General features: G+C 34.3%; 1 protein-coding gene, 1 non-coding gene and 1 pseudogene across 2 annotated transcripts; 1 reads left to right on the top strand and 2 right to left on the bottom strand.

Annotated features, from left to right (window-relative positions):
- Positions 1–12,872, bottom strand: part of LOC131177202 (probable LRR receptor-like serine/threonine-protein kinase At1g51820) — a 24,566-nt pseudogene extending 11,694 nt beyond the window's left edge.
- LOC131177203 (small nucleolar RNA R71) lies at positions 446–552 on the top strand. The gene has a single exon (XR_009146821.1). It is a non-coding gene; the product is annotated as a small nucleolar RNA R71 (small nucleolar RNA).
- LOC110665818 (probable LRR receptor-like serine/threonine-protein kinase At1g05700) lies at positions 12,813–17,160 on the bottom strand. Its single transcript, XM_058142151.1, is given in 13 exon segments — positions 12,813–13,326; positions 13,442–13,631; positions 13,729–13,791; positions 13,901–14,263; positions 14,419–14,576; positions 14,675–14,755; positions 14,845–14,916; positions 14,999–15,070; positions 15,150–15,288; positions 15,394–15,869; positions 15,944–16,523; positions 16,579–16,656; positions 17,052–17,160. Coding segments are annotated over 13 exon segments (2,724 nt in total). The 3' UTR covers positions 12,813–12,983.
- Between the last annotated feature and the right edge of the window lie 2,623 nt (positions 17,161–19,783).

A 19,783-nucleotide genomic window follows, 5' to 3' on the forward strand; every position in this document is an offset into this window, starting at 1 on the left:
GATTATATGTAGCACAAAAAGGATTACTAACTGGTTTCTGATTGTAATTCCCAACAAAATCAACTTGCTCATTTCCAAACTCTTGTCCATAGGAAGGAAAATCATTGATACAATGCATATTTCCAACACCAACATCTTCTGTATGACTAGATCCTCCAATTGATGAGTCAACCTTCATGCTTAACTTATCCATTTTTCTTATCAAAGCATCAAATTTGGCATTGAACATACTCATAGCATCTAATTCATATACACCAGCTGGTGACTTCTTCGTTTCATTTCTTTCACAGCTCCATTGATAATTGTTGTAAGCAATTTATCCAATGTTGAATAAGCTTCATCTTTTGACTTCTCCATAAGATCATCTCTTGAAGATGCATCAATTATACTTCTAATTGCTGGAGAAACACCATTGTAGAAATGTTGAACTAGCATCCATCTAGGGATTCCATGATGTGGACATCTCCTTTGAAGATCCTTATATCTCTCCTAAGCTTCATAAAGACTCTCATCATCCCTTGGTCTGAAAGAAGTTAATTCATTTCTCAATTTTTCAGTCTTGCTAGGAGGAAAGTATTGAGCGAAGAAATCTTGTGATAACTCATCCCAAGTAGTTATTGAGCCTGGAGGTAATGAATGCAACCACTCCCTAGCATGATCCTTCAAAGAAAAAGGAAATAATCTCAGCCGGATGGCATCATCTGACACTCCATTTATCTTTAGCATGTCACTAATCTCAAGAAAATATACAAGGTGCACATGTGGACTTTCAGCAGGACCTCCCCCAAACTGTGATTGTTAAACCATTTGACAAAGTGAGGGCTTCAACTCAAAGTTGTTTGCTTCCACTCTAGGCCTTGTAATACTCTGTCTAAAATCTCCAAAACTAGGAAAAGCATGATCCTTAATTGATCGGTTGTTGTTGTTTATCATAGCTTGTATCACTTGTTGCTCTTGATGTTGCTCTTGCTGTCTTTGAATTCTGAGTTCAGCTTTTCTTCTTTTAGACTCGCCTAAAGCTTTAGCTCTTTTCAATCTCAGATCAAAAATTAAATCAATTCTCGCACTTTTGTTCTTCTCATATAAAAGATATGTACTGAAAACCAAAATAAGAAAATCTCAAAGTAAAATGATAAAGAAAAGAAATTAAAAATCAAAAATAAAATGGCCAAATTAACCAAACAATTAATCGTCTAATATCAAATAAAAACAAATCTTCGGCAACGGCGCCAAAAACTTGATGCGTACTCAGCAAGTATATGGGTTGTTCAAGTAATAAAGAAAAGATATCGTCCCACAGAGATTTGTTGTTTGAGTACTAAACTATAAAAGTGACGATTATTTGGGTTGTCAATAATTTGTGCCAAAAAAAGAGTAAGAGATGCAGCAAATAAAATTGGGAAAATAAGGAAATTATAATGAATTAAGCGATTAAAATTCTAAGCACTATACTAATTTACTAAAATTTCAGCAAGTAATTAAAGATTTAATTAATTAATGGCAAAATTGATTCTGGAGTTGAGGTTCATGAAGTAAATTTTATTGGGATTTGGATAGGCAAAACCAAGATTAAGGGAAATACAAGTTTGAAGGAAGTTAATTTTGATTTCCTTTAATTTCTCTTTTAAGCAAACTAAAGAGTGTTTTGAAGGAAACTAAACCCCATTCTCATGTGATGTTAATTACCCAAAACCCTTTAAGCATTTTAATCAACTTGAAATTCCTCTTAAGCCACTAGTTTATTTCTAACACTAGGTGATTAAGTTCGTTATCTTGATTATCTATCATAGATTTTCACCTCTCGGTCCTTCAATCTAAGATTAAGAACAAAACTCAAAGGGTACCAACAATGGGTATGTAAATAAGCACACAAGATAAGAATCAAAACTTATATATATTAAAATCTAGCTAAAACTAGTCCAAATCCATAAATAAAACTTAAATCATTACACCTAACTCTGAAATCATAAAAATATGAAATAGAGCAAGAAAACATGAAAATAAAACTAAAAATAATAGAGCAAGAAAACATGAAAATAAAACTTAAAATAAAAGAACTCAGAAGAAGAAGATCCAAATATCTGAAAATGAAAGCTGGAAAACATCACTTTGCAAGTGTTCTTCCTCCTAGAAATGGCATGATTCCTTCTTTCCTTTCTCTTTTGATTTTTCTCTCTCTTTCTCCTTATGGTAAAAATGAGAATTTGATGCTTATATATCCCCTCAAGGTTTGCCCTAAAAATAGTCTCTAAAGGGATAAAGACAAAAGGTGTGAAAGGTGTGAAAAGAGAAAATTTTTCTATGTCAGCAAATCTGCAAGCGCCATCCCACATGCCTCATGTTAATTTAAGTTGTTTTCCACATGCCTCATGTTGATTAGGAGGAGAAGCCTTTAGATTCTGCATGAACAGCTACACGGGGCATGTGGGAGTCCCTGAAACTTTCGGCTTGTTTTACTCCAACATCTCTGTTTACACGACCCACCACACGGGGCATGTTAAACGCCATGTAACTTTCGCCGTGTTTTGTTCCGAAATCTCTATTTACACGACCTAGTGTGAATTTACATACCTCATGTGGATTTCTGCTGGCTAACTCTTATCTTCACACGACCCTCAACACGGGGCATGTTGAGGCCCTTGAAAGTCTCGGTTGGTCTTCTTCTTTAAGGGAATTTTCTTCATTTTACACACCACTTTAGGCTTCCAAATCACTTTGAATTTCTTCTATATGGACCTTTTTACCTTTAAACCTTATTAAAACCTATCAAAAATATTAAAATTTCAAAAATCAAATATAATGAAATTAAAATTAACAAATTCACTAAAATAAGCATTAAAAGCATAAAATTACTAAACTAAAAAGGAAAAATGGATGCAAAACTACTCTAAAATATCTATATAAAATGGGCTTATCAAATTATTCTTCACAATTTCTTTAAAAGTTAATTTTTTCTTAGGTACTTCCTTGCATTCTTGATTATTGATTTTGCCTCTTGCTTCCACTTGCATTCTTTCAATCAATGTGCTTCTTTCCAATTTGTAGAGATTCTTTGTACCAATCTTCTCAGCCTTCATGATCACAAGAGCACCTCGGCTAACTCTTTGACTCCACCATAAATTGAACAACCATAACCCAAATAATCCAACTTACCTAAGGAGATTAAGTTTCTTTCAAATTTAGGAACATATCTCACTTCATCAAACACTTTTACTTGATCACCATGCAGCTTGATCTTCACTCTTCCAACACCTTCAACTTTCATCTTGTTCCCATTGGCTAGCTTTACTTTTTCTCCTTCCTTCTCTTCAATCACATCAAACCACTCCTTCCTTGAGTAAATATGGAATTAGCAAGCAGAATACATCAACCACTCATCTTTTAATAGATCTTTTGCTTTTTTCTTATCATCATCCACATTTAAATATTCCCCATCAACACTATCATCCATTGCAATTGTAATAGTTTCTTCTTTCCTTTTTCCGCGACTCTTCTTGAATTGTTTAAACTCTATAAGATCTTCCTTCATCTTCATACAATGGTATTGAATGTAACCCTTCTTATAACAGTAGTAGCATTCTCTATCTTCATGGTCTACTCGTGGTCTCGAGCTCGATCTACTATTCATTTTCCAATTATTTCCACATGGATTGCTTCTACCACGACTAGTACCAGCAATAAAAGCTCTACCTTCATTACTACTACCTATCTTCTTAAACTTCTCATCATTCAAGTTAACTGCGGTAACCTCCTCCACCTTCAAAGTCTCCTTCCCAACTATTAGAATTGTCACCAAGCTTTTATAAGAGTGTGGGAGAGAGGTTAAAAGCAAGAAGGTTTTGTCTTTTTCATCAACCTTCACATCAATACTAGCCAATTGAGTAATTAATTTATTAAAAATATTAAGATGATCTCTCACATCAGTACTTTCATCTATTCTGAGTTGGTATAACTCCTTCAAGTACAGGCGATTTGTGAGTAACTTTGACATATACAGGCTCTCCAATTTCTTCCACAAAATAACTGGCGAAGTCTCCTCCAAGATATTATACTTCACATCTAGGGCTAACGTCAATCTAATCATACTCATAGCCCTTTGTTGAAGCTCCTCTCAATCATTATCTTTCATGATCATCGATTGCTTCTTGTTCAATGCTTTAATTAATCATTGTTATACAAGAACATCCTTTACAGTGCTTTACCACAAACTGAAATTATTTTTCCCATCGAACGGCTCCACCTCAAATTTTGTGTTCATCATTTTTGATATCTCAAACCATAGCTCTGATACCACTTGTTGTGAAAAAATCACACCCACACAAATAAAAAATACAAAATTTAACGTAGTTCGGCGTAAGCGTACTCCACTAAACAAATTCACTATCAAGGAAAAATAATTACAATCACTAATTATTTTTCTCACCCTCAAAATCACTCAAATAAAATTCACAAAATTCAATACACCTTTTCACTTTGTGGGCTCTCTGCAATACATTTCATATAATGGCCAACCAACTATTCATATATACAGGCCACGAAACCTAATCCTTTTAGAACTATATTTATTAAATTTTATAATTTAAATTCTACTAAACTTCCTAAACTAATTATACTTCCTAATTCCAATTGAACTTGGACTCTAACAGTATAGGAAAAGCAAATATATATATATACACAAAAGCAAACCTGATAGATGGTGTTTTAAGTCTCCATTGGCCATGTACTCATAGATGAGCACCAGGTGGTTGGCTTCCTCGCAGTATCCAACAAGGGTAGTGAAGTTTTTGTGATGAACTCTCAAAAGAAGCTTAACCTACCATTGGAATACACATTACATAGTATTATCTCCGGTGGAAGAGAAAAGTTTATATAAGGCATGCTTTTACACATATACCTCGGCCTGGAACTCCTTGTAGCCTTGAACTGAGGATGGAGAGACCGTCTTTACTGCTACTTCAATATCATGCAAGCAGCCATGGTAAACAGTTCCAAATCCTCCCCTACCAAGATCTCTCCCAAAGTTATTAGTAATTTCCAGGATTTCAGAGTAGGTGAATTGTCGTTTTCTAGACTGTAATACTTCACGGGTTTTCCTGGTTTAAGCTTCCATCGTCTCACCAGCTACTGCAACATTTAAGTAATTTCATATATCTTCTTACATGGAATATATAAGTAATTTCATTCTTATACTACACGTATATCTACACTGAAAAGATATGAACATTGTCTACCCTTAGTATTGTTCATACAAACATACCTGCTGCCTGTTTCTTTCTTTCTTCTTCTAAAGCATATTGCCAGTAATATTGCAGCTACTATCACAATAATGCAGCAACCGATACAGTTACTGGAACAGCGTACTTCTTATTCTTATTATCATTGCATGAATCCGATGCACAAAGTTCTGGATTTCGGTCAACACTAAAATTGATAATGACAAAAATGAGAAAATGTATAAGACTTGGATATAGATCTTTCTCTTTTTAAAAATTATTTTTTCACAAGTCAGAGTCAATTTTATTAATGAAAAAGCAAAGAAAAACTTAGCAAGACATATTCAGACTTAGTTAAAATTGGGAGACTAAATAGTAATTTTTCCTAATTTTAATTATTTATTTTATAAAATTATTGATACTTATGATAAATAAAATTATAATGCTTTTTATACACGTGGACTCTTTATATTATGAAAGATCATAAATTTCACTAAGTAAGAACAGAAAATGAGTTTGACATGCATCTTTAAAAGATAATATGATTCTTGGAAGCTAGACCTTAGCAATAGCAAGCCACTTTGCGATCTTTTTAAGAGGTCAACTGGAACTGTACCTGTGAGCCTGTTACCTGTCATGTTTCTGCAGAGGCATATAAAAGAGTCTCATATGAGAATTTCTTATCATAAAACTTCTATGCTCAGTTTAATCACTAATAACTTACAGGACTTTCAAAGACGCCAACTGAGAGAGAAAATCAGGCACAGGTACAGTTAAACTATTGTTTGATAAGTCCCTGGCATTATAATAGAAATTGGAACAAATTTTTTTTTCCTACTTCAAATTGAGAAATTTTTTTTCCTACTTCAAATTGAGAATTCATGGTGTTCAATTAGATTAATTAAGACACTCACAGACATTTTAATGATTTCAGATTGGCTATATCAGAAGCTATCTCCCCTGTCAATCCACTCGAGGACAAGTTCCTAATTGAACTTTGTTGAATACTCGTTAAAAGGAGATGGAATTAGAAGAAAATTCAATTCATCATGCTAACCCAGAAGGCATAAACTTACAAGGATGTGATTATAGTGGAGCAGTCCCGTTATAGCTGCAGTAAGACCATCCCACACATAATTCTGAGGAGCACATGGATCTCCTTGCCAGTTTCTTGTTATTTCATATGTTGACTTGATTTCCATGATTGCGTCAACTATTATATGTTCAGTTGTATAAATGGTTATGAAATAATGCCAACAGACAAACACTGCAAAATATTTAACGTATGATCATACTAATAAACATAATATCAGCTTGTCTAGTTTCTGATTGCAGGAGCTCAACCACGTAATAAACTTCAATTGCATTGAGAAGGGGAGGCAGGGTTGATCCACAAACTTTGAAGAGAGAAAAGTCATAGTTTCCTCCAGTGATGGCTGATTCGCTATACGCACTTACGCAGTGATTGTGTACAAGTAAAGAGGAATAATAGGTCGAGCCCAGAAGGTTCCATTCAAAGAAATGTTGAATTTACGGGACTGGTTGGCTTCAAGCTTCTCAATTTCAGCGAAATGCATATACACATAAAATTGGTAAGTTTTATATTCCACACTATCGCCTATGGATACTTGCAAAGGATTGCTGCTGTTTGCTTGTGTGGCTGTGAAAAAAACCTGACTGTCTTGTTGTAGAGTGAGCAAAATGTTTATATACAATGTACAAGAATAATCTATAATTAATAAATTTCTCTATTCTGCCCTACCTAGTTTATAGGATCTAAAAACTAATTTTTACAACAAATCTGTTGGGACAAAATGCATGTAATGTTGAGTTGGAATGGGAAATAATCTAGAATAATCTATCTGCTCTCTTTTTTTTTTCTTTTTCTTCAGCCCATATCCATACTTCAGCCCAGCCCATTGATGGACTATCTATCAAGCCCCTCCTCAAGGTGGAGACTCGTGCGTATCGTGGAGTCCCATCTTGAAGAGATGTCCATTGAATAAGGCAGAAGTTAAGGGTTTCGTGAAGAGATCGGTGAGCTGGTGTCTCGACGGTACATGCACGGTGGTGATGAAGCCCTTGTTCAGCTGATCGCGGATAACATGGCAATCGATCTCTAGGTGCTTGGTCCTCTCATGGAAGACTGGATTAGCCGCGATATGTTCAGCTGCCCTGTTATCACAGTGGAGTGCGATGGGGAGATGGGGTTTCAAGCTGAAATCTTCAATGAGGTAACTGAGCCATTTTAGTTCACAAACAATGCATGTTCTATACTCACTTCACGAGGATCCGCTATTGTGGTCTGCTTTTTGGCTTTCCAGGAGATTAACGAAGGTCCCAAGAAAATACAAAATCCTGTAATAGATTTTCTGCTCATAGGACAAGACGCCCAATCTGCATCGCAGAAGGCTCGAAGCTTTAGATCATTTTCTTGAGGGAAGAATAAGCTTTTGGAGAGGCATCCTTTCAAGTATTTGATGATATGGATGGCTGCGTCCCAGTGGTTTGCGAGAAGCTTGCATAAACTGACTCAGCTTCTGAGTAGCATATGAAAGATCCGGCCTTGTAAGTCCTAGGTATAACAATTTCCCTATAAGCCTTCTGTATTTGTAGGGGTCTGTCATCAATTCTCCGTTTTCATTATCTAGCTTCAATCCTTTTGGCATAGGATAGGAGCTTGTTTTGGCATCTTGTAATCCCATGTCTTGGATTATATCCGAGATGTATTTGCGCTGGCTCAGGAACATGCCCTTTTCTAACCTGGCTATTTCAAGACCTAAAAAGTACTTGGCATAGCCTAGGTCTTTGATTGTGAATTGGTCATCTAGGAATTTCTTAACTTTTATAATCTGATTCGTGTCTGCACCTGCAATTAGTAAATCATCTACATAATCAATTAGCAAAATAAAATTGAGACCAGATCCTTTAGTAAACAAGCAATGGTCAAATGCTAACTGATGGAATCCAAATGCTTGTAGCTTCCCTGTTAATTCTTTGTTCCATTGTCTTCCTGCCTGCTTTAGACCATAAAGGCTTCTTACTAATTTGCATACTTGTCCCTGAGCTGCTTTTGTATAACCTTCTGGTGTCTGCATATATACATCTTCATCCAAATAACCATGTAAATACGCATTGTTAATATCTAATTGATGAATGGGCCAATTGAATGTAGTAGCTATAGCTAAAAACAATCTCACAGTAACTAATTTAGCTACAGGTGAGAAATTGTCATGATAGTCAATTCCAACCAATTGATTGTACCCCTTGGCAACTAAACTTTCCTTGTACTTGTCCACGCACTATGGTTTGTATTTAATTATGTACACCGATTTTGAAGCTATAGCCTTTTTGCCCTTGGGAAGGGTAGTGAGAACCCATGTGTTGTTCTTCTAAAGCCTCCAGCTTTTCATAGCAAGAGACCACCATCATTCCTCACTAGCTTGATGGTAATTTTGTGGTTCATGAATAGTAGATACATTTGCCATAAATTGTATGTAATCATGATTATATTGAGGTATGGAGGGAAAATGTGATATGAAAGGTGGGAACGAGATACCTGCAGATTCTGTGGTAGTACTAGCAAGTGTGATTGCATTAGAACTGTTGGCACTGACTTGAGTTACAAAATCATTTAACCACAAAGGTTTTGTTGTCATCCTTGCACTTTTTCTGACTGGTGCAGGACTGTGTGGTGGCTGAATGTGGTTTGAGGAGGATGGAGGAGGTGAATCTAGTTCTGTAGTAGGTGATGTGTCAATGGTTTCTGAATTATCATTGGATTCATTTAACAAGGTGGGTTCAAAATGTGAATGAACCGGATCTCAGGTCGTATGGCTAAAGGAATGACACTTTTGTGTTTGGCATGCTCACTTGCACATGGAAAATAGTTTTCATAAAAAATCGCATCTTTGGAGATTATGATTCTTTTATTTTGCAAATCATATAGTTTGTATGCCTTAAAACCTGATGCATAACCTATGAAGATGCATTTGAAAGCTCTTCCTTCAAACTTGTGTTTTTGTGGCCTAATGTTAGTGGCATAACATAGGCAACCAAAAATTTTGAGGTAATTGTAATCGTGTTTTTGTCAAACAAAATCTCATAAGGGGTTTTCCAATTTAAAACTTTACTAGGCATTCTATTTATGAGGTATGTGGCTTAAAATGCTTTCCCCAAAAATATTTTGGCACTTTGATGCAAACATTAAAGCCCTTGCCACTTGTAGTAAATGCTTGTGTTTCCTCTCCACAACTCTATTTTGTTGTGGAGTATATGGGCAAGTTCTTTGATGTAAAATCCCTTTGCTTTGAAAATCATGTAAGTTGTCGATTGATAAATTCAGCCATTATCCGACTTATCGCTTTGACTTGTTTTTGAAATTGATTTTGAACCATATTTAAAAATTCCAATAAGGTATTGTAAACCCTAGTTTTGTCAGCAAAATATTTCCATGTGACTCTTGAAAATCATCAACAATAGTGAGAACATATTTTAAATGTGAAATTGAGTATTCTTGGTAAGGTCCCTATAAATCAATGTGAATTAAATTAAAAGTTCTTTTGTAGCAATTTTGCTTTTTGAAAACTAAGTCTTTGTTGTTTAGCAAGTGGGCATACCTCACACATTTTATGGTTTTTAATTTCTCGTGTGATGACTGTGATATGAGATAACTTGGTATCCAAATGTGTCCAAGTCTGTAATGCCATGATTCATAAGAATTGGGAGAAATAGAAGATTGTGTGACCTCATTTGCTTGAAGTTTTGGCTGAACATGACTGAATTTAGGAGCATAATTACAGTTACCCTTAAAGATCTCATGATTACTTTTGTTTGCTCTTATTACATATAGCCCTCCTTGCAATTCTCCTCTTGCTACCGCTACCACTGGTCCTGCAGAGGCAATGGTCGAGAAAATTGGATTGAAAAATGTGAGGTTTTAGTAAGTGCACTCACCGACAGTAAATTATATTTGAAACTTGGTGTGTATAGTGTATTGTGGAGATACAGGTATGGGTTTATCATGATGTTTCCACTGTATTTGACTGGTTTGATGTTTCCATCAGGCAAGGTAACAAAACAGTGATTGTTTAATTTCACAAGTTTTTGGAAAAGGGAAAAATCATGACACATATGAGTTGATACTCCTGAATCTACTATCCATATACCACTATTCTTACCATGTCTACTAGTAGAGTAGTAAGTTGGATTCTTACCTGCAAAGCCTGTGAAATTAACATAGCTTGCCTCATTTGTTACAGGATTCTGATTCTACATGTATTTGGCAATTTCAAGCTGGACTATGCTTGCCCAATCAACTCGTTAATTCATTCTTGTGATCTGCCTTGCCTTGCATTCGTGCATCTCCTCATACAGATTAGCTATTGTGTTTTGCTTAGCCTTGCCCTTTTTCTCGCTTTAATTCAAGAAACCATTCTGATACCCATGTAGCTTGAAGCATGTGTCTCTGCATGACCACCGCATTGCAATGATCACATGTTCTGCTTCTTTCTTCCCAAACTCCTTTTTCTTGCCTTGAAATTTATCTTTCAAATTGCCCCTTGACCGCCATTGTATTAAAATTCTCAAAGATCAACATGAATTTCCTCCGCTTTCTACCCAAGTATCATAGAATAGGCTTGTTTACACTTGGCAAGGGATCCATTAGAAGGATCTAGTTTCTGACATGGTCGTAAGTCTCATTTAATCCCATTAAAAATTGCATAAGTTTATCTTCACTATTTATTTCTTCCATTTGTTTGGCTGCACCACATTCACATACTGGCAAAGGCTTAAGACAAGCCAATTCATCCCATAATTTTAAGTTTAGTGAAATATACTAAAACAGATGCATTATCTTGAGTTAGAGTACTTATCTCTCTTTGCCGTATAGGAGAGGTCCATTACTTTCTCCAAATCTCTCTTTAATCTCTTCCCACAGTTCTTAGAAGAGGTTGCATAGATGAAGGCATCCACCAATTCTTTTGAGAGTGAGTTGAGTATCCATGAGGTGACCATGCTATTTACTTTCTTCCATTTATCCAAAGTTGTAGCATCTAGGTGAACTTCATAGCTCCCATCTACAAAACCCACTTATCTTGGCTCTCAAAGTCAGCACCATGGATCTACTCCATTACAAGTAATTTCTTCCCGTGAGAGGTGAACTTACAAGCACCATGCTCGGATGGTCGAGTTGTGCAAATGGAAGATATCATTTCCACCATTATCGATCTCAGATTCCAAGGTATTTCCAACAGCATTCACTATCGTAGTATTTTCTGCAGCTTGGTGTTTCAGCCATGGAAAACTTGTTGAATTGTATTGGATTTTAGAGAATAACAAGATATCAAGAGTAAGTTGTGCTCGATACCATGAAAAACTTGACTGCCTTGTTGTAGAGTGAGCTGAAAATGTTTATATACAATGTACAAGAATAATCTAAAATTAATAAATTTCTCTATTCTACCCTACCTAGTTTATAGGATCTAAAACTAATTTTTACAACAAATTTATTGGAACAAAATGCATGTAATATTGAACTGAATGGAAACAATATAGAATAATCTATTTGCTCTCTTTTATTTTTCCTTTCCTTCAGGCCATATCCATACTTCAGCCCAGCCCATTGATGGACTATCTGCGCTCCTCATCACAATTGATGATGGCTGGTAATCATTATGGCTCCCAAAATCAACAGTCAGATTGGTACTTATATCCGTCAGTTGTATTAGATGAAAGGGATGCCAGAGACGATCGTAGACATCATCAGGATACCTGAGGGCGCACACACATGCTTGTTAAAATTAATACAAACAGTATACTGAGTTCGAATTCTAGTTAGAGCACTTAATTACTTATTGCAAAGGAAGTTGGAGATATAGAATAGTTCATCACCTGACTGTTTGATTGGTTATGGAACCAAGATCCAGCCGTTTACTGAAGAGTGCACGCGCTCCGGACTGGGCTACATATGTGGTATTCTTCAAAGGCCTTAATTCCAACGTTGAAATGAAGGGTGTTGCCGAATTTTTATTTACAAGACATAAGCTTGTGTATTTCAATGGAGCATCACATATGTCCCCTGTACTAGAGGAGTGGATGCATAGAGTATTTGCACTGTAACCCATTTATTAGGTCTTATATGCAGATCAAATACTGGTAGCTGATTTAGGTTATCATAATTTCCATACATGAAAGTAGCTTTGATCAAATATTTGGTATCTGCAGTAGTTGTCACATTGTAGCAATTTCTGCTGCCGTTAGGAAAGCTCCTGACGTACCATAGCGGCTTGTCAATGCTATTTGTACTGAATTCAGATGATACACTCTTAGTTACACCACTGTTAATGAATGAAGCATCTGAAATGTAATATAAGCCACTGTCAATGCTATCATATTTCTGTGTTTTTACTAAACCAAAGAATTTAGCTTTTGTTTTATTTGCTATAATATGTTTACCATCAATAGTCTTCAGCTGTGGTGCTAATGGGATAGTGAAAGTAAAACCAAATGGGCACCTCAAAATTTCTTTCTAGGGATAGGAATTGCAACAGAGATCAGATGGGGAATGCAAAATTCTGTATCAAAAGTGCACTTTATTTTCTTTTTTCTTCTTCTTATTAATTTAGCACAAGAGACCTTGATCAACAAGCAGTACATAAAAAACATAACTTTCACTGGAAATCAACATATTATGAAGAAAACAAAGTCTTTCGTACATGCTTAACTACCTTGCTAGGGGAGTTGATTCAGTCATCATTTTAATGGAAACTAATGGTTCACTTTCATAATGTGTTGTTCTATCTCTAAGCATTCGTTCAAGTCTGTCACTACTTGATGCATAGTTGGCCTGACAGTAGAACTTTGAGTATTACAGGCAATTGCTATTTCTACTGCTTTCCAGACAGAGTTAATGTTGAAATCTCCACCCAAGCTTGGATCAACAACATTTTTAATGTCACCGTTTGCGAGCATAGAACTGACCCATTGACGCACGTGAATACTCCTCTCAGCTCCCACTGCAATCACTGGCCTTCCTGTGATTATCTTTAAGAGAACAACCCCGAAGCTGTACACATCACTTTTCTCTGTTAGCCAGTTTGTCTCAGAATATCTGCAAGCCCAAATTTGGAACTCAACGCATGTCAATTGTCAGTTCCCAATTGATTATGAAATTCTGTTACTTGAACAAATAAACCATTTCATTTGATTTGATATCGACTACTCACTCAGGGTCAAGGTAGCCAGGGGTACCAGCAACAACTGTTGATACATGAGTGCCACCTTCGACTGGGAAAGATCTGGACAGTCCAAAATCAGCAAGTTTTGCTTGGAATTTGTCATTTAATAAGATGTTTGATGTCTTCACATCCCTATGCACGATTGGCGGCTTGCTCCCATTGTGCAGATATTCCAATCCTACATTCAGATCCCATCAGTTCCCTTGTGGCCATAAATAATAAAAGATAAAGTGGAATCAAAATCATGCAAGTTAGTTAACTCCAGTCTAGCTAACCTTTTGCTGCTTCAACTACTATGTGAAGTCTCCTCTCCCACTTCAACACATTTGTGTTTGAACCTGCATTTATGCAGAAGCTGTTTCAAATTTCTGGCAATTGTTGCAAACTGCACGGTATGCTTACCTTTGCTAATAAATGAGCCTGAAACTATTTCTGATGCAAACTAACCTGACAAAAATTTTTCTAAATCTCCATTAGCCATGTACTCGTAGATGAGACCCATGTTGGTGCCTTCATCACAGAACCCAACAAGTGTTGTCAAGTTCCGGTGATGAACTCTCAAAAGAAGTTTGACCTCTGTCTGAAACTGCTTATACCCCTGGACTGACGATGGGGAGAGCATCTTCACTGCTACTTGAGTGTCATCATCCAAGTAGCCATGGTAAACTGTTCCAAATCCTCCCTTACCAAGAACCCTTTCTAAGTTGTTGGTAACTTTCAGGACCTCTGAGTATGTGAAGTGTCGTCCTTTTGATTTCAGTGACTTGTATGTGTTGCTGGTTTTGGCAGCCTCTTCTCTAGCTTGTAATACTTTAGCAAGGTCAACTAGTAAGCAAATACTTATAAAGAAAATTTTCTGTAATTGAATGGAAATTTGCATCTTGAATTTCCTGATATTGAACCCTTAATGACATTCCTTTTCAATTTCAAACTCTAAACAACATATTTAATTTTGAAGGTCATACCTTTTTGTTTTCTTCTTTTAAGACAGCAGAATAAAATAGCTAATGCACTTGTGACTATGACCACTCCAGCAACCGATGCCACTACTGGAACAACCAAGTTGTTCTTCTTGTCCCTTTTGCATGAAATTGATGCACATAGATTTGGATTTCCACCAACACTTGAAGTAATTGAGTAGATCTCAATATAAGACTTGGAATTTTCATTAAAAATTTACAAAATAACTTCCAATCGTTTGTTACATCTATAAATGCACACCTTAACACTAGCAAATTCTGCTTTGACCTTTCAATGAGTGAAGTTGGAACCGAACCACTGAGTTTATTTCCCGTCAAATTCCTGCCAAGGAATGACACATAAGACAAATTTGCCAAGGTATTACTCCTTTCAAAAGACTTCATTTCCTATTATATTCCCAAACAACTTACAGGAATTTCAAGGATGACATCTGAGAAAGAAAATCTGGCACTGATCCTGTCAAACTATTATTTGATAGGTCTCTGAAGTTGTAATAGAAAATTGTTAGAGAATTTTGTTTCTTGTATTGATATATTGAGAACAAATCATTTTATTTAGACTTACAGAGATTCTAAGAGTTTGAGATTGGATATAGCAGGAGGTATTTCGCTAGTCAATCCACTTGAGGATAAGTTCCTAATTAAACATCGAGTATTTTTATCACATAGAGTTCCATTATAACAAGAATTATGCTTACTTAAAAGCATAGACTTACAAGGATATGATCCTAGGCATATCATTGTCGCTGTAGCTGCAACTGAGACCTTCCCACAAGTACCCTTGAGGGGTGCATGGATCTCCTTGCCAGTTTCTCTTTATTCCGTATGATGACTTGATATTCGTAATGGCGTCAACTGATTACTCATAAGTCACAGGTATATAAGTAGTAGCAGTAAAATTACAGAAACTTGACAAGATAATAGACTGGCCAGAAAATGCAAATGTTAGAAAGAACATACCATCTTCTTGGTTTGATTGGGACTGCGAGAGTTGAAGCACATAATAAATCTCAATTGCATTCAGAAGGGGTGGAAGCGTTGAACGTTCTGTTTTATGGAGTGAAAACTTATATTATCCTGCAGTCGGTGCTGATAGACTATATGCTGTTGTTGTGTACAAGTACTGAGGAACTACAGGTCCAACCCAGTATGCTCCATTAAAAGAAATGTTGAATTCTCTGAACTGGTTGGCTTTGAGTTTTAAAATTTCAGAGAAGTGCATGTAGACAAAAAATTTGAGAGTACTATCTTCCATGTTTATAGAGAGTGTCATGTTCTCATTAGCATTTGCAGGTGTGGCAGCAGTGCTCATGACAACCGATGGTGGCTGGTAAATATTTTGAGTTTGTGAATCAATGGTTTGTGAGGTATTTATCTCTGCCCCATTAAGGAAATGATAAGGAGTCCAGGCGCGGTCGTAAACATCGTCTGCATACCTGAAGGCAATAAACTTATTCACTTGTAACTAACAGCATTAATTGCATGCAGTTTTGAGGTTTGAATTGCTCACCTAACAGTTTGATTTGTTGTTGAACCAACATCTAATCGAGTGAAGAGTACTAATGATCCTGATTCAGTTTTGTACGACGCATTCTTTAGAGGCCTCAATTCTAAAGCTGAAATGAAAGGCGTCCCAGAGCCAGTGTTTGCTAGGCGGACGAGTAAATCATTCACGTTAGTCACATGTATGATCTCCTTTGAAATAATCATGGTTGCGTTAATCGTTTCAACTGTATCCCACTTGCTAGATCCTAGATGGATATCAAACTGTGGTGCTTGGTTTTGACCATCATAATTTCCATACATGAAAGTAGCTCTGATCAAATATTTACTGCCCTTTTTTAATGCAACCTTGTAGCAGTTTCTGTTTCCCTCAGGAAAGCTTCTAAGATTCTGTAGCTGCTGGTTTTTGTCATATGTCCTGAATTCAGTTGATATTTTCGTACTTATGCCAGTGTCAACGAATGCAGCATCAGAAACGTAATTTAAGTTTGTTCTTTTATCGGTGTAGGTAGCATTATCTGGTATTCCACAATCTATACTGATGAACCCTGACAGAGATAAACAGCAGTAGGCGTTAACTAGCTCAACTGCAAGAGTAAAGGAAAGATCAAAATCAACTTCAAAGATTGATGTATGTCATACCATATTGATCCTGAGCTTGATCCACAGCTGTAAAAGCTAAGATACTAAGCAAGGGAAAGAGGAAATATTGTAACTTCCCTGCAAGAAGAAATCAATACAATCATTATCTTGTGCTTCCTATAGCACAAGTAGTATATAAGGAATTGCTTATAACTGTTTTGGCTATATGCATGAAAGCCCATTGTGAGTGTTAATCAATTAACCAGTTTGGTTATTTTGGTGTTGTTTTGTTCCTGTTGTACTGTAGTCTCCTCCTGATCAGTTCATTGTATTATGGGTATGGGAATACAACTAAAAAATGTTGAAAAAGAAAATAAAAAAAAATAACAAAAAACTTTTTCATCCTCCAATCAAGCATGCCTAATTATGAATTTCTATGTATAACCTCAAAGAGTAATTACAAGTTTGTATAGTGGAGGAATATAGAAAGTATGATCCAGCAATCTTGAAGATTAATTAATGAGCAGACTCACCTGGAGGAATGGCATTGGCAATGGCATAAAGCTTCGCTTGAGCATGCTGATTGCCTCCAGCAGCCAGTTTGGAAAGGAAACCAAGCCAAAATTTTAGAACCAAAATCATTGTTTATAGCACTTGTAATGATTAGCTTGGCTGTAGATCCATGCTTTATAAAACAAAGATTCACTCCATTAAAGTCCACACGTTATAGCTCAGAAGTCTTACGTGCTCGTTAGTCTACAATCTACATATTCTATTGTCAACTATTTTGATATGAACATTATAGGCTTGGCCACGCTCTGGTTTAAATTTGAAATCAGACTGATTTAATAAGGACTAAAACCAAACCGGAGTTTCATGGGTTCAAACAAGAATCAGATTGTTTTTTCCCTTTACTCTCGAACCATAACCATATCGAAAGTTAGGAACAAGCAATCACTTTTCTTTGGATTCGACTTATCAAGTGAAGTTGAACTTTTATTGAGAATGAAAAACTTCGATTAGTTATAATTCAAAAGTTAATTAGAGATAAATTTAAGAAAAATTATTATTCAGTAGCAGCATTTTGACAAATCTAATCACCTAATCTTTTTATTTAAAAAATATATATTTTAGTTTATGTAATTTGATTTCGTTAACATATATATATATATATATATATATATATATATATATATATATATATATATATATATATATATATAAACTGCCAAGGCTCTTTTATTTTATATCTCTCTAACCTTTTTTTATTTCTTTCTTCATTTTTCTTCACGTCTTAACTGTGTTCTTCTTCCTTTATTCTCTTTTATTTTTTGTGTTTGTTAGAAAATTATATAATTGTCAATGTGACAAAGTTATTTAGTTTCCTTAGCTAAATTTTAAAGTACTCACATGATAATTCAAAAAATTATTTTTCAATAGAGAAAACACGAGCATAATTTATAGAGAATTAAATGAAAATATTTAAATAATTTAAAAAATTATAAATTCAAATTTAGTATATATACAATAAAATTTTAATTTTTTTCATGAAATTTTTTACAAAATATTATATTTTTTAAAATATAAAAATTAATTAATTAATTTTACTAAATTATAAAAAAAAATTAAATAATAATTTGATTAATATTAAAATTACTTACACAATAAAAAATTTAACACTTAAATTAATAAATTTAATAGAAATAAAATATAAAAATTAAATAATTTATTTTTAAAATATTTATATTTAATTATTAATATCATTAAATTAAATAAATTAAATTATTATTTTTATTTAATTTAAATAATCGCATAACTTAAAAGAATTTTGAAATAAAAAAAGTTTGACTTTGCAAACCACGATAAGTGGAAGTTGTAATTTTGGACAGATCCATGCAAACACAACGTCATCTTGCATGGTCAAGATCTTTGCAACTATGGACCTCTAATCTAAGCTTAGATTGTGCATTCATTTGTAATCACCTTTTCTTATTATGAATATAAACAATCTTAAAATAAGTAGATATAAAGATTTAAATTTTATATCTTCTATTCTTTTTTTATTTATCAATTTTACCCCTATTCTATCATTAAGACTATTTAATATGATATTTTAGTTTCCTAATGTTTAATATTTTCTTATTTTTATTATTAATAATAATTAATTAATATATATTTTTATATATTAAATAAAATTTATTAGTTGTATTTATTGCCACTAATTGATATGTGACTTTTTAGTTTCTTAAACTAAGTTATAAAATAATGCTATAATATAAAAAATAAGTTGTGATATGAAGATAAATAAGCTAATAACAAGTAAAATGAAAAATGATTAATGAACATAATGGGATATAAAAAGCCATAGTCGTAAGCATATATTCATGAATCAATACCATATAAAATTAATATTAAAAAATAATTCTACTAAATTTTAATAGCAAAACCTCAATATAAATTTAAAATAATTATAAATCTCTTTATCATCATTTTTATAGTTATAGTAAAAAAAATATGTGGAAATAATAAATAAAAATTTCTACAAATATTTAGAAAATATTTTCTTAAAATTTAAGTTTTTTACATTTCAAAATTTTTAATAATTTAAAAACTATATTTTTATTATTTATTTTATTAATAATTTTAAAAAATAAAATACATCCACGCAATGCATTAGTAACATCTAAGTCATTAGTTAAAGTGTTAAATTAATTATCCTGAACAAATAAACTCTTAAATTAATCAAACGTAATTATGAGATAAGTTTTAGTGTGTGTAATGTGTATACTCACCAGGAATGCCATTACCCTCAAGCTTCCTCGAAACAGCAATCACCGGCATGATTCAGGAAGACCAGCCAACGGTTTTCACCTTCGGAAGCTGAATGTTTTTTCTTCCCTACTCTATTATGGTTCAGCTTAATTTGCCTGCATTTTATATAGAAGAAAATTCAAACACCCAACAGTAAAGTCCACCCTAGCCTCTACTGGCTGGTGCTCTTCTAATTAATATATACAGGCGTGTATTTTCCAAAACAATTTGACGAAAGACTCATTCAATTTTGTTTGGGTTAGAATTATAAAGGTATTCTTAGGTCAGTCATTGAGTTATACTAGAGAAGTGCTTTAAACATCTAATTATTTCAAGTTACAAGTCATTTGGTCTAATTGATTTTGGATAGACTCAAATCAAGTTATTATTTTAAATTATGAATCGATTCAGATTGCCTATATTAAGACACTATATATAAAATGATTTTGAATTA

Source organism: Hevea brasiliensis, unplaced genomic scaffold (assembly GCF_030052815.1).
Source record: "Hevea brasiliensis isolate MT/VB/25A 57/8 unplaced genomic scaffold, ASM3005281v1 Scaf352, whole genome shotgun sequence".
Classification (NCBI taxonomy): domain Eukaryota; kingdom Viridiplantae; phylum Streptophyta; class Magnoliopsida; order Malpighiales; family Euphorbiaceae; genus Hevea; species Hevea brasiliensis.